General features: G+C 35.3%; 1 protein-coding gene and 1 pseudogene across 1 annotated transcript; one reads left to right on the top strand and one right to left on the bottom strand.

Moving 5' to 3' along the window:
* Window positions 1-7,991, top strand: LOC130231270 (uncharacterized; annotated as a pseudogene).
* nat8l2 (N-acetyltransferase 8-like 2) lies at window positions 7,621-14,244 on the bottom strand. Its single transcript, XM_056460618.1, has 2 exons — window positions 14,022-14,244; window positions 7,621-11,693 (listed from the first exon to the last, which is right to left on the bottom strand). The coding sequence occupies exons 1-2, from the start codon at window positions 14,035-14,037 to the stop codon at window positions 11,017-11,019; spliced, it is 693 nt and encodes a 230-aa protein (XP_056316593.1). The 5' UTR covers window positions 14,038-14,244; the 3' UTR covers window positions 7,621-11,016.
* Window positions 14,245-15,372: the final 1,128 nt, after the last annotated feature.

The raw sequence follows: 15,372 nt of genomic DNA, 5'->3' as shown, positions 1-15,372 counted from the left end.
ATGACGACGACGACCAGGTTCGAGTCCGTGGATGAGCCGTTCCAGAAATCAGGTAAGACAAAAACAGAATCCAAGAAACAAAAGTGAACAAGTTCATAACAGGGTGAGAATGTGGTAAAGTCTGAAAACGTGGTAAAAATTAGATGAGGGCTTTTCTTTTTCTGGAGGGCTTTGTAAATTGTTGGTTGGGTTTAGGGAAGTAAGCGGGCTGGCGGGTCAATCGTAAAATTGGTTGGGTTCAGGGAAGGAGGAAGGTGTGTCGGCTGGCCGATTGGCTGGTCGCCCAGTCAATCATTCAGCCAGTCGGACAGACAGACATTCGTTCGACAGCAGGCTCTGATGGGTTTACGCGAGAACAGCGCGGGCACAAACGGCACTCGCGGGAGACATCTGAGAAGCGAAAAAGCACACACATCGGCCTCTCATGGATTCGCGAAAACAAAAACTGCAAAAATACGTATCTCCCGGGATGTATTTTGCAGTCTCCAGAAACGTCCACGGGACTTCTTTTCAGAATGAGCCTGGGTGGCAACACCCTTATTAAAGCGCAGTATGTAAGATTGACACCCAGTGGTTGAACTAGGAATTGCACTTGTAATTCAAAACCCTTTTTCACTTCACTCAAATGCAGGTTGCCAGATTGATGACAACAACAGGAGCAAGGATGACTATCGATCCTACACCGTGGCTGTTTCTCAATTCCAAGAACACAAAGAACGGACTTGGGTTCCAGTGGAGACTGATCTTGACAGGTTACATCAAAAGAACGAACTTGGGAGACTGTGAGAACACAGAACGCGTCCTGTGAGATATGAGATGCTGCATTCTTCCTGATGGTCACATGACATTCATTCATTCATTTTCTTTTTGGCCTAGTTCCTTCCAGCAGTCCAAGGACATGCACTCAAATACCTCAAATATTAACTGAAATATTATCTTAATGTTATAAGATCAATGTTTTGAAAGATCACATGACCCTTATGCCCAATTCACACAGGGCTTCAGGCTTCCAACGCTTGACAAAGGGTGTGTCTGAAGTTAGGGCTGAAGCGATCGTCATACCAGCGTCAGCCAATGAAATTAGTCAGCAATCGGCTACTGTCTGAGCTGGTGTATTTGCATACAGCGATCTGATTGGCTGACGCTTCCGTCGGCACTTGAAAAGTTGAGCAAGTCCAAACTTCTGCAGTGAGCAACGCCACTGAAGTGGCGCCGACGGATCCACAATGCAGTTCGACAACGCTTGACGTCACCCATTCAAAGTGAATGGGAAGCGTTGAAGCTGATGCCCAGTGTGAATAGGGTGTTAACTGGAGTAATAATGCTGAAATGTTTTAAATCACAGAAACAACAACATTGATATTTGAAAACACATTCAAATAGTAAATATTTCTTTATATTGCAGTATATTTCACAATTCTGCTGCAGTATTTAGATTAGATTAGATTAGATTCAACTTTATTGTCATTACACATGTACAAGTACAAGGCAACGAAATGCAGTTTAGGTCTAACCAGCAGTGCAACAGCAGCAAGTGCAGGATACAGGTATACGTTATAAAGTGCAGTTATAGAAAAACTATGGTGATATTTACAGATGGATGTACTATCAACATTATATACAGGTTGTATTAGCTATGAACAGAGATTTGCATAAATGAATATATGTACAGGATGCTATTAATAATCAGGAGTGGCAGATAGATAAACATAATTACAAATGTCCATGTGCTGTGGGTATGTACAGTTCAAGTAAATGAATCAGTGCAATGAATATGTGCAAACTTTAAATGTGCAAATGTTAAATAGTGCAGTGATTGTGAGGAGTATAAGTTAGAGGAGTGTGGGGGGTGTATTGGGGGGGGGGCAAAAGAGTCAGTGAGGGGCAGAGTTCAAAAGGAAGACAGCTCTGGGGAAAAAGCTGTTCCTCAGTCTGCTGGTTTTTGTCCGGGGGAGCCTGAAGCGCCTGCCGGAAGGCAGGAGAGAAAACAGTCTGTGAGCAGGGTGAGAGGTGTCCTTAAGAATACTGCGTGCTCGGCGCAGACAGTGTTTCTTCTGGATGTCCTCAATGGCTGGCAGTGTAGTCCCTGTAGTCCCTTACCATTTTAACTGTATGGAAATTTTTTTTTCTTTTGAATAGCATCATAACCAGATTTACATAACCTTTTCTACACGCTTGACCTGAATGACACTGGTTTAACCTGCAGAAACCCAACACACCTACATGTTTTATGAGCATGCATTATCAGCAATCTCCTTATCATTCATGCAGCAAAGTGGAAGCTTTCATATCTTTACCAGGTCATTCACTTCAAGACATCTTTGCTCACAGGTAAATGTGGACTGTAATCTCTGTATGAGTTGCCAATTGCTATTACAGAAAGAGGAGAATTCAACATTATTGCAAATTTTTATAATTAAGAAAATAATTTTTAATATTCATAAAAATCTGATTTTATTTATATATATATATATATATATATATATATATATATATATATATATATATAATTATTTTATTTTTTTTATTTATATATATATGATTTATTTTTAATTATATATGTTCCATGAAATGTACTTTTAAATAGTTTAAAATTAAATCAGTTTAATCAGTTTTAAATTAAAATTTATATTTAAATCCCTTATTTAATATTAATAATTTACAACTTTAAAATATTACCTTAAATATAAATGAAGTTATGTGTAATGAAATGAAATGACGCAGGAAAAAAGTATTGAACACATGACGAAAGGGAGCTGTAGAAAGGCAGCGAAAGCCCAGACAGCAGTAGTTCTTCAGCAACCTTCTGCCCTTCCTCAGTGTAAACTATAATGTTTTTAATGATCATGTGATGCTTATGACTAGAGTAATGGGGTTGAAAAAATTAAGCATTTAATTAATAAACTTAAAATGAATTACAATTAAAAATATATTCAAATAGAAAACAATTATAGATAGATAGATAGATAGATAGATAGATAGATAGATAGATAGATAGATAGATAGATAGATAGATAGATAGATAGATAGATAGATATTAATATCTTTGTAAAGTATTATCATTGGGAGACTGTGAAGTATTAAAGTATACAGTTGAAGTCAGAATTATTAGCCCCCCTGTTTATTTTTTTCCCCGATTTCTGTTTATCGGAGAGATGAAAGATTTTTTTCAGCACATTTCTAATCATAATAGTTTTAATAACTCATTTCTAATAACTGATTTATTTTATCTTTGTCATGATGACAGTAAATAATATTTGACTAGATATTTTTCAAGACACTTCTATACAGCTTAAAGTGACATTTAAAGGCTTAACTAGGTTAATTAGGGTAACTAGGCAGGTTAGAGTAATTAGGCAAGTTATTGTATAATGATGGTTTGTTCTGTAGACTTTCGGAAAAATATAGCTTAAAGGGGCTAATAATATTGACCTTAAAATGGTGTATAAAAAATTAAAAACTGCTTTTATTCTAGCTGAAATAAAACAAATAAGATTTTCTCCAGAAGAAAAAATATTATCAGACATACTGTGAAAATTTCCTTGCTCTGTTAAACATCATTTGGGAAATATTCAAAAAGGAAGAAAAAAATCAAAGGGGGGCTAATAATTCTGACTTCAACTGTATGTAATGGAAAGGTACTAAAACATTGTTTTTTTTCTGAAGTGATATTGTTCAAACACCATTATAAGGGATGGTGGGAAGGGAAGGTAATACATTGCAACTACAATATTCTTAGTAGCAGAATAATAGATATTTTTGCATTAAAATGCAGTATCACGTTTCACAAAATAATAAAAACCTTTTACGTACTGTACAGTTAAACTGGTAAACGCATCACACTTTGACCAATCTGCAGTTTAGTTATAAAAGACCCCGTTTTTAAAAGAAATCTGCTACAGAGAGAATGTAAATTTGAAGGTCGATGTCTCCCTCTAGTGTCTTTTTAGCAGCAGTACAGCATGGTGAGTTTACCAAAATCAGAAACATAAGGTTTGTATATTGACAACCAGCTTCTATTACTGTAATAATAATTAATTTTTTAATTTTACTTATTTTAATATGGTATTAAGAAAAATAAGACATATTCCAAGCTTTTTATAACAGTTTTTTTAAATTGGCTTTATTTATTTTAGTTTAAGTTTGATTTTTGTGGTGTTTTTAATTTTAGTTTGAGTTATTTTATTAAATAAAGTCAGACAAAATGAAATCAGACACATTCCTTGGAAATGAAAATTTAAATACTTACTGAAATAAAATAGAATCAAATGTTTATATGTAACATAATATTACACTTATAAATGTATTACAAGTGTAATAAAAAGTATTATAAAATCTAATAACAATCAAAAAATAAACAACCTTTTCATAAAATCTTAATTGCATTTGTGTTGTATAAAAGAGTTATAAAAATACAATACAATGCGCCTATGATTATAAAACATCATAAAACAGATTATTAAACAATAAAAATCATTACCCAGCATTTAGTCATTAACCTTCAGCTGAGCAGGCATCAGATCCTCCTGTCAATGGCCGGATGTTTAATTTTCTATATTTTAGCAAAATAATTGTCAATTTAGTGCTTTTTTTTATCTTTTTAAATATTGTATATTGATGTTTATTTTAGTTTCAGTTATTATATTTAAATAGTTATTATATTTACTTGCCAACTATCTGATTTATTAGAAAATATGTTTATTTTATTTCAAATAGCAAAAATGGCTTTAGTTTCATTCTTTTAGTAGCATAATAATAACCCTGCTTGATAATTCATTCATTTTTCTTCAGCTTATGGCTCGTTTCCACTGACTGGAACAGTATGGTACGGTTCGGTTCTTTTCAATGAACATGAGTTGATTATAACTGCAGATCAAAGAATTGTAATTATATTAAATACCTAAATAAATGAACATATATAAACACATACAGCCCCTTACAGTCTCCGATATGTTACCAACTACAGAAGAACTACATATAGCAGACATTTCGTCAGTATTTAGGTTCAAAACAACAGAAATTATAGCCTACAGTCAGCGAAAACCTCTTATCTGTGTCTGTAATCTTCAGCAGCACATGTAGCCTCTGTTAGAGAGTAATTCCGTCATTCCCGGTTCATATTAGTCCAAAAGGTGAAGATAATAAGTTAGTTATACATGGCATTTTGTTCATGTTTGCTGAAGAAATAATGTGCTCCTTTTTTCCCGGCTTTTCGCGCTTCACTCTCGCGTTTGTCAGTGTCTGACAGGATCGGGTTTTAAAAGCACGTCAATAATCAAGCGAAGGTTATTATCATCAGCTCAAGAAGTTTGTTATTTCAGATATAATGTTAGACACACGCGAGCGCTAGCAAGAAAGCGAAGCCGCTCGCGCCTCAGACTGGCTCGTAAAAACTACGGGGCACAGGGTAAATCTGCTCTTCTTCTTGAATTTGTGGCTGTTCATCAAGATGACGACTAGGTTTGTTTGAGCCCAGATCGACCATGGCTCGCTATTATATGTATTTAAAATTCCGCTTTAATCTCTCGCTGTGTATTTCAAACATGGCGGGTTTTTTGTTTTCATTCTGGCTTGTTGTAAGCGAATGACGTATCTCTGTAAACCAATGGCGTTCAGCTGTGCGTGTGGCTCCGCCTTTTGGTACCCTTTCTCGAGTTTGGTACCCTTTCGAAAGGGTGCCGAAAAAGTGGTATTATTCAATTCACCTACAGCACATATCTTTGGACTGTGGGGGAAACCGGAGCACCCGGAAAAAAACCCACACTAACACGGGGAGAACATGCAAACTCCACACAGAAATGCCAACTGGCCCAGCCAGGGCTCAAACTAGCAACCTTCTTGCTGTGAGGCAACAGTGCTAACTACTGAGCCACCATTTTAGTCGCCCCTATTTAATTAGTCATTATAGCTATTATAGTTCCTTGCTAACTATCTGAAATATTATAAATATAACGTTTATTTTATTTCAGGAAGCAAAAGTGGCTGTGGTTTCATTGTTTTAGTGGCATAATAACCCCGGTTGTTATTAAATTCAACATGGAGTGTAATGCATTAAAAATAAACAAAAAATAAAACTCAAAAGTGAAAAATCTTTAATAAAAACATAATTTCCTTTGTGATATAAAACTTCTGTACAAAGTCAATACAACAATACAGCTGTGATTATAAAACGGCACACACTGATTAAAACTACCAAAATAATTTCAATTCCTACCATTATTATAGGTGATATTCACTTAAAAACAAAACAAACAAACAAAATTCATTATTTTCTGACCCTTAAGTGGCTCCAAAACCTTGGAGTTTCTTTCTTCTGTTGAACACATTCATTCAATTATTTTCCTTCAGCTTAGTCCCTTTATTCATCAGGGGTTTCCACAGTGGAATGAACTGCCAACTTAACTAGCATATGTTTTATTCAGCGGATGCCCTTAGTTGCAAGTAACCCAGTACTGGAAACCACCCATACACACTCATTCACACACATATACTACAGACAATTTAGTTTATTCAATTCCCACATACATGTTTTTGGACTGTGGGGTTAGGGGGCATGGTGAGATGGTGCAAAAAGCAAAAAAAAAATAAAAGGTAGTAAAAGCGTTGAGATATGATTTACTTTATGCAGGTGTATTAATTTAGAGTGGTAATCCCAGAATAAAGACGTCAGAAGCCATTCACATTTGGCATCTTTTGCAGGCGCAGGTTTGTTATTCTTTATGTGCAGACATCCTTTACTCAAGTAGAGGTACAGATACTGTTGTTTAAAACGACTCTGGTAAAAGTTAAAGTACTAACTACACTTTTGTACTCAAGTAAAAGTAAAGAAGTACGGCCTGAAAAATGTTCAAAAGTAAAAAGTCTTCATTACTATGCCCGTTTTAGTTTCATGGTAAGTATACCGCACATCATGTATACATCTATACAAAATAACTTACATTTCAAATTTTTTTGTAAAGATTTTGTTGCCAAATTGGACACAACACTTAACTTTACGGCAAAACATATATTAGTTTTTTCTTTTGATAAAAGAAGAGGAGCCATTGGCACTGTGAAAAGTGCAAGAAATAATTCAGAGGTCTTGTGATTTCAAGTACCATTTTAAAAAAAAAAACACAGTAAGTGTATTGTCAAAAAATTGTACTATTAATTTATACATTCTTCATTTTGTAATGAGTTGTTTTATTTCGTTGTCTCTGTTGTTTGCCAAAAAAAGTCTGATGTTAGCAGAAAAAAAAACACAGGTCAGTACTTGATACATACCCATCATTATAGAAAATCATTGCAAAGAAAATAAAGTGGAAAATATCATAATGGCATGTTTCATAATATTTCTTAGATGACAGAGAACCTTGCCTAGACACTGTCCCTGTAGAACCAGTTGAGAAAAGGACCTGTTCTGCAACAAATGTGGGATTCTTTTCACTAATTCTTCCAACATTCAAAGACATGAAAGACAGCAACATGGCAGACAGGAGCCAATGATATGTGTTGATTCAGGGAATGCAATATATGTCACAACAAAAGAATATCATGGGATGAGACTACCCATCCATGTTCAAAACTCATCTGTTTTAAAATATTTTGCCTGTGAAGAGCAAGCATTCACAGACTTCATGTGTATTGCTGCAAACAGTGGAATCCCGGGAAAAGAATGTTTTCACTTAGAAAGGACCAGGACAGCAACATCCTACAGTCCTCCACCAGCACTACACAATGATTCCATGCTGCAGCTGTCAGAAAAGGGACTCTGTTCAAAATCAAGGAAAGAAGAATGCACAGCACTAAACCAGAAGGCTTGCTCTGAAGACTGCGTTCATCCTATTTTTGGGGGCGAGCATGGCCTTTCTAAGAGATATATATACTTTTCAGTGTATACTGTTAAAAAGGACAATTGATACAAGTTTGGAAGAACTGTCTGCACCTTTGATAGCAAGAATGGAAATTGGCACTGCCAGTGCAGAGGTGTAAACAAGAAACCCAGAATGTGAGTAACTGCTTCAGAATCTATTCTTGCTATAATACAACTTTTAATGATTTACATAAACATGGAAGCAAACAGCTTACATATAATTTCGTACTGTCCTCGGGTTGTGACTTTGAATACTTACACATTAATTTTATGGTACAGTGACCATCAGACTTAAGGAAAAATTTCAGACTTTTAATTTTTTTGTAAAGATTTTGTTGCCAATTTGGACACAAAACTTTACGGCTGTTAAGAACAACAGCTGCCATTCTCATTCCTATATTCTAAAAGGTAATTCTTCTGCCTATACTGTATTTATTATTAATAAATGTCTTAAATTTAACACTTCATTTTGTCCAAAACATATTTTAGTTTTTTCTTTTGATTAAATAAACGGAATGTATTTGCCTACAGCAACAATCATGCAGCTCATATGATTTGTTTGTTTGTTTTCCAAGTATTGTGCATATTTTATTGAACAGATAAGAAGTTATTAATGCTGTTAAGACATTTCTGCATCATCTTTTTTTTTTCTTTTTTCACATGATAAATTCCTGATCCTTTGCATTATATTTTTATTCATAAATGACCCAGTATAAATAGTTTTGATGTTCTAAAATATTTATCTACCAACAATCTATCTAACAAATTTAAATAAGACTACAGTGTATTTAATATACATGTTAAAACTATATAACAGAATAAATTCTGTACTAGGAAATATGAACTCGTTGAAAACAAGGGAAATAAACCTCATTGAATGTACTATATTAGTTAAATGTTTAGTTTGTCTAGTGCGTGTCATGTTTTGTTTTTAAATTGCACATTGGAGTATGGGAGAAACGCAATTTCAGTCTGCTGTGTAATGTACTGTTGCATGGTTTGATTGACAATAAAGTTGACTTGACTTGACTTGAATGTATTCATGGGTATTGAATTGCTTTAGTACTAACTGTACACATGATTGGTGTTTTGCCCCTGCGGTATAGATTGAGAGATCAGACAAGTACGGTACAACATGGTCGGAAGTGGACAAAAGACTTTAACTCCATCTAAATGCCAGATTTCAAAAGAAATGTGTCTCTTGTTTTACCTGTGATCTAATCGACCAAAATGCATCTTGTTACCCTTCATGAACATGACAATAATCGCGGACTTCCTCTTTCTCATGCACCGTTCTGTTAATAAGCAAGCCTACTTATGCTGCGCAATCAGAGATTGAAAAAGCCGCGCAATGCAGCGGACAGGCTTGCAATGACGAAGAATAGATGAACTGAATCAATAAGACGTTCAAATTGTGACAAGAAACAATATAGACCGCTCCACAAAACACATTAAAGCGAAAGTAACGAGTCTAAATTAAAAATGAAAGGAGCAAAACGTACAGATATTTGTGTAAAAATGTAAGGAGTAAAGATAAAAAGTTGTCAGAACAATATATAGTAAAGTACTGATACCAGAAAAATCTACTTAAGTACAGAAGCGAAGTATTTGTACTTCATTACTTTCCATCCCTGTCAATGTGCAACCGAACCAACGCCGGTGAAAGCAAACTGACGCATGCGCTCCTGTGTGAATCCCAGTTGTTTGCATGTACACCGGTAAAATACGCGCGGCTCATGCGACGAGAAACCGGAGTATCAGCCTTTTGTGCAGGTGTATCAGCACGTAGCGAGTTTTGCAAGTCGAAATAGCTAAAGTTTAATATAATATGATGATGATGATGTTACTTTCACTGAGCATGGCTATAAAGCAGAAAGGAGGGATAAGGGAGGTGAGACTTCACAACATTAAGTCTCGGCCATGAGTCGGGTCTAAGACAACAAATAATTCTATAAAACATATTTATTTTTAGTATTCTACAGAATTGTCATAATTAATATTCATGCAACAGATTTCTTAAGTGATCTTAACACATCACTCCAGTTTATATATTGTTTTCTACAGTGCTTAATTTGTTACATGAGAGGTCCTGGAACATATTGGGGTACCGGATCCAGCATGTTTTCCGACAATGGAGAGGTGTGGCGCAAGCAAGTGTAAAGCAGGGGCGGGGGGTGGGGTTGTGGTTGATTTGGCAGTGTATAGTGGAGTGAGGTGGGGGGAGGCACGAAAGTGAACAGCGGACGGGGGAGTCAGGCAGTTGAGGAGGGGCATCTGTAAAATGAGGTGCCAGATCAGATTTCAGAGGTGCCAGATCAGGCATGTTCCGGCACAATCTACGCCCTGGTTTTCTAGTAACATTTAGGATAGATTTCTGTTATTTATTTAGAATAATAATTGTATAATTATATTATTAATAATGGTATTTATTTATAATAAATATAAATAAATTGTTATATTTATTGAAAAATATATTTTTTGCAGTTTGTCCGGTAGAACACCATGTACGCCGGAGGACTTGAGATGCAAAGGGGAGTTGAGCACAATGACAGGGTTCGACTCCGGCAAAGAACGGTTCCAGAAAGCGGATAAGACAAAAACCAAAAAAATTAAATAAACAAGTAAATAACAGGGTGGGAATGTGGTAAAATCTGAAAAAATTGTAAAAGCCCAGGCGAGAGCTTTTCTTTTTCTGGATTGTTTTTTTAAAACTGTCAGCTGGGTTTAGTAAGTGGGTGGAGGTCAGTCAATCCGTCAGTCATTAAGTAAGTCAGTTGACAGCGGCCACTGGTGGATTTATGTGAAAAGAGCAGGTGCAAATAGCACTCGAGAGAAATGTAAGATCTGAAAAAGCATACACAGCGGCCTGTGGTGGATCCATGAAAACAAAAACTTCCAAAAACACACCTCCTGGGACATATTTGGCGCTCTCTAGAAAAGTATATAGCAGTACATTTTCAGAATGAGCCTGAGTGGGAAAACTCTAATAACAGACAGCTGCTTCTCTCTCAGGGCTGTCTACGCTAATGAGGGAGAGATCGTCACTAGAGGGTGGGGCTTTCCCCCTCTGATGACAAGTACAAAGGGAGAAGTGTTTCTGCAGACTGTTTTTATCAAGTAGGATTATAAAACTATTTAAACTCCTTATTAAAGTATTTCTTTCTTTAAAAGATCTTCTTCTCCATGGTCAGAATGGTGGCTCTGGTCATCCAGATCATCCACTGCATGCTCTCAGTCTGAGTGTGAACCCGGAGCAGTTTAAAACCCAGCTTAAAGTACAAAGCCACGGCTGCTTTCTGTGTCGAAGAAGTGGAAAGCATGATCTTTGAGAAGCCGCGCTCCCTACAGAAGTCTTCAGCAGTCTGAGCCAACCTTACACCGAGTCCAGTACGGCGACAAGCGGATGAAACAATCATCCTGTAAAGCTCTCCGTACTTTTCAGACTCCTTTTTACCCTCCACAGCAACCATACCCAAAACCTGAGGCCGGCCTTCAATCTCAGCTTCTGCAACCCAGAAGCAGTTATCAGGATTTTCGAGGTAGTACGCAGAAATATCCTTCATGTCCGTGTTTAATCTGGACCGGACGTATCCAGCATAAAACTCATAGCAGCAGAAGTAGACCAGGCCTATCCAGGATCCTCCACACATCAAGGCTAGAACCAGGGAGTATGTGCTCAGCATGTAAACGCTAACATAAATGAAGAGGCTAATGGTGATGTGCAACGGTCGGGTCATAGCGTACATGAATGCGGGATTGATGTGCTCTTCTATTGCCTCCCGAAAAACTGTTTCCACAGCCTCACGGTCGGACGGCTGATAGCGGCGGATCACGATGTGCACTGGAAGACAATGAAAAGCAATTACCAGTGGATAAAGCAAATAGAAATACAGTGCTCAACATAAATAAGTACACCTCATTTTGAAAATGATTATTTTTATTTATTTCTCAGTAAGTATAGGTCATATATTTTGGAGCATTTGAACAAAACAGATTTAATAAATTTATATTTTTATTAAAATAATATTTTAGTCACTGATTATCCTAGAAATAGAACGATTATACATTAAAATTCATGCAAAATATTAGGAAAATATATATAAACAACAAAAGTTGAACTAAATGTTATACATTTATCGTTTCTCTTGAATTTTGCTCTTAAAAATGTTTGTTTAATATTTTCCCTAACATATAAATTATGTACTATTGTACTAATTTTGGACTGTTATCAGAGGTTATTTTGTTAGATTAGTTCCAGATTTGGCATTTTGGTATTTGCACAAATATAATATTGTATAGCATCCTATAGAAAATATTCATCTAAAGCAGAGATTTGTGAGGGGTGTACTTATATATGCAGAGCACTGTAATTCAAATAGAGAAAACAACTTGAAAAATGCATAAAAATATTAGTTCTTCCAGGAAGGAGGACCTGAAGGAAGGATGGAGTTCAATGGTACTTGAGATAAAAATGAAAAGTTTTTAAAATTATTGCAATATAAAAATGTACTTTTTTAAAGCAAAACAAAAACTAAACCAAAACTTCAGTCTAGCAAATCAGTCTTAAAAATGTTCCTGAAAAATCCTGGAGGGACAGATATATATACACATAAGAATGAGTGTTGTTCAATAGTTTTTGGACAACTTTGATGAAAGGTTTTGATGCACTTTAAATGTTGATTTTTTTCATATTTATATAAATATTTAGTAAAATTGTTGTGCCATTGTGATATAAAAAAGTTTTTTTTATAAACTAAAGTAAATATATATATTCATTCATTTTCTTTAAATCAATCGGCTTAGTCCCTTTTTTAATCTGGGGTTATATATACATACTTTTTTCTATAGCACTATATAATATATTTTTATAGTGCATCAAGTTCACCTAAATGTAAAATATTTACTCGCTAACTGAAAAAGTTTAAGCTATAATAGTTAGGTATTTGTTTAAACTTTAATAACCCTGATAAACATACTGATAGTAATAATACAATTAAACAAACATTCGTTGTAAAACTTTTATACTATTTTGTTAACTATTTTCAAAAACTCAAGGATTTTTTTATTTATTTATGTTTATGATTTTGTTGAAATGTTCTATGCTATGTTAGGTATGTTAGGCAAGTTTAACATAACATAATGGGTAATGTACACCTCAGCAAACACACTTGCAGTTAGGACTTGTGGAGCTGCACATAGATGGATTTTCTCTTCAGTGTTTGGATTTTTAGCAGTGAAATTTAAACCACACTGAACCGAACTGAACTAAAACTCTGAATACTGAACTGACAAAGTTTCAATTTACTGGACCTTCTATGTTAAGCTGCTTTAACACAATCTACATTGTAAAAGCCCTATAGAAATAAGGATGAATTGAAATTGTGTGGACTCTCACATAAGTTACTTTTATTTTTATGCACACCTTCGATTTTTTTTTTTTATATGACTTATGAAGAAAATAAAGGACAATAGGGGCATCCATCTGTTTCCGTCCATGCAAATCCCGCGAAAAAAAAATAACTTAAAACACCTGAGGAAACACTAATTATAGACAAATAGGCGTGGTCGAAACTATGAGCGCAAACAGAAGGTTAAGGTTTTACATTTTATCCACTTTAGTTATTTTGAAACTTTATTGTTTTACATTGTTTAAGATGTATATCAGTAGTAACTTAAAAAGAGAGTAGTTAAACGACATTCCACCGCTACATAAGCTTAACGTCTCGCGGATTTTAAAATGAACAACGTTAACCGGCAAACGTTAATCAACATGCATAGATTATTTTTTCTACTCCAAAACTCCATGTAGGCATATACAAGTGGAATATTCCTCAACTAGCCCACTACCAAGTCTGTCCAAAACGACATAATTTAATATTGAACAACACGAGGACAATAAAGTAAGTAAACTTTAAAGGAATTTTCATTTTTGGTGCAACAATGGAAACACAATGAAAATGTTTGTTCGCGTAATAATGCGATAGATAGATAGATAGATAGACAGACAGACAGACAGACAGACAGACAGACAGACAGATAGATAGATAGATAGATAGATAGATAGATAGATAGATAGATAGATAGATAGATAGATAGATAGATAGATAGATAGATAGATAGATAGATAGATAGATAGATAGATAGATAGATAGATAGATAGATAACTTACTGTTTGATTTGGTCATTATTGTTTTTTTATCCAATGTGTGGTCTGTTCGTGTCTGACTGAACTGCACTCGGTCACATGCAACATATACACCATCAGCAGTTTGTCAGTTCAAAGTTCACAGATGTTTCCGTCAGATCTAGTTTATTATCATTTGCACCCGAGTTCCTAAACGTGCAAAGAAACATCCTGAACACAGAGGAATGAATATGAGGAACTTCCAGCATTCACTCCTCTGCTTTTCTGAGGAGGGTCTGTCGTGCCGACCTTCTGTTATCGCCACCTAGTGTTTACAGTCTGACATGCTGAGTATATATATATATATATATATATATATATATATATATATATATATATATATATATATATATATATATAGATAGATAGATAGATAGATAGATAGATAGATAGATAGATAGATAGATATGGATGTGTGTATGCATGCATGTATGCAAGTGTGTATATATATTTATTGTTGTTGTTGTTGTTCTTATTATTATTATTATTATTATAACTTATACTTGTGTGTGTGTGTGTGTGTGTGTGTGTGTATATAAGTATGTATGTATGTATATACTTTTGCTGCATGTTCAAACTACTTATATAAAATGAGTTGAAACAACATCAATTCTTAATTCTTTCTGGGACAACTTAATTATTATTTTTTTTTCAATCCTCCTAAATTTGTAAAAAATATCAAGTCAACTTAATAAATTTTTGTTAAGACACCGTGAAGGATTTACTGTATGTGGAACCCCGCATATGTGCAATGCTGTAACCTAATATGAAGGTCACAGTGGAATGAACCGCCAACTTATCCAGCATATGCTTTATGCAGCAGATGCCCTTCCAGCCGCAACCCATCACTGGGAAACACTCATTCACACTCGTACACTACGGAAAATGTAGCTTACCCAATTCACCTGTGGGGGAAACCGGAGCACCTGGAGGAAACCCACGCGATCACTGGGAGAACATGCAAACTCCACACAGAAATGCCAACTGATCCAGCCGAGGCTCGAACCAGTGATCTTATTGCTGTGAGGCGACATCGCTACCCACACAATTTAGTTAACTTAATTGATTTGTGTTCGAACAACATGAAGGAATGGGCTAATTTCAGCCAGCCACCCTCAGCACTTTCCATTATAAAATGGTCACATTTAAGGTCTGATTTCTTTACAAATCAGCGATCTTCACTGCCTGATAGACTTGAACAACTAAACCAGAGCTTCTCAAAGTCCGGACTCCGGTATGGATCCGGACCGCGAGGGTATTCAATCCGGACCGACTTTATTTCGTATTGCAAGACTCTGTGTAAAGGATTCAAATTGTGGATTTCCTTCATTAATAA

Source organism: Danio aesculapii, chromosome 6 (genome assembly GCF_903798145.1).
Source record: "Danio aesculapii chromosome 6, fDanAes4.1, whole genome shotgun sequence".
Taxonomy (NCBI): domain Eukaryota; kingdom Metazoa; phylum Chordata; class Actinopteri; order Cypriniformes; family Danionidae; genus Danio; species Danio aesculapii.
The sequence above is the reverse complement of the archived record's forward strand: the minus strand, read 5'-3'. Positions and strand labels throughout refer to the sequence as shown.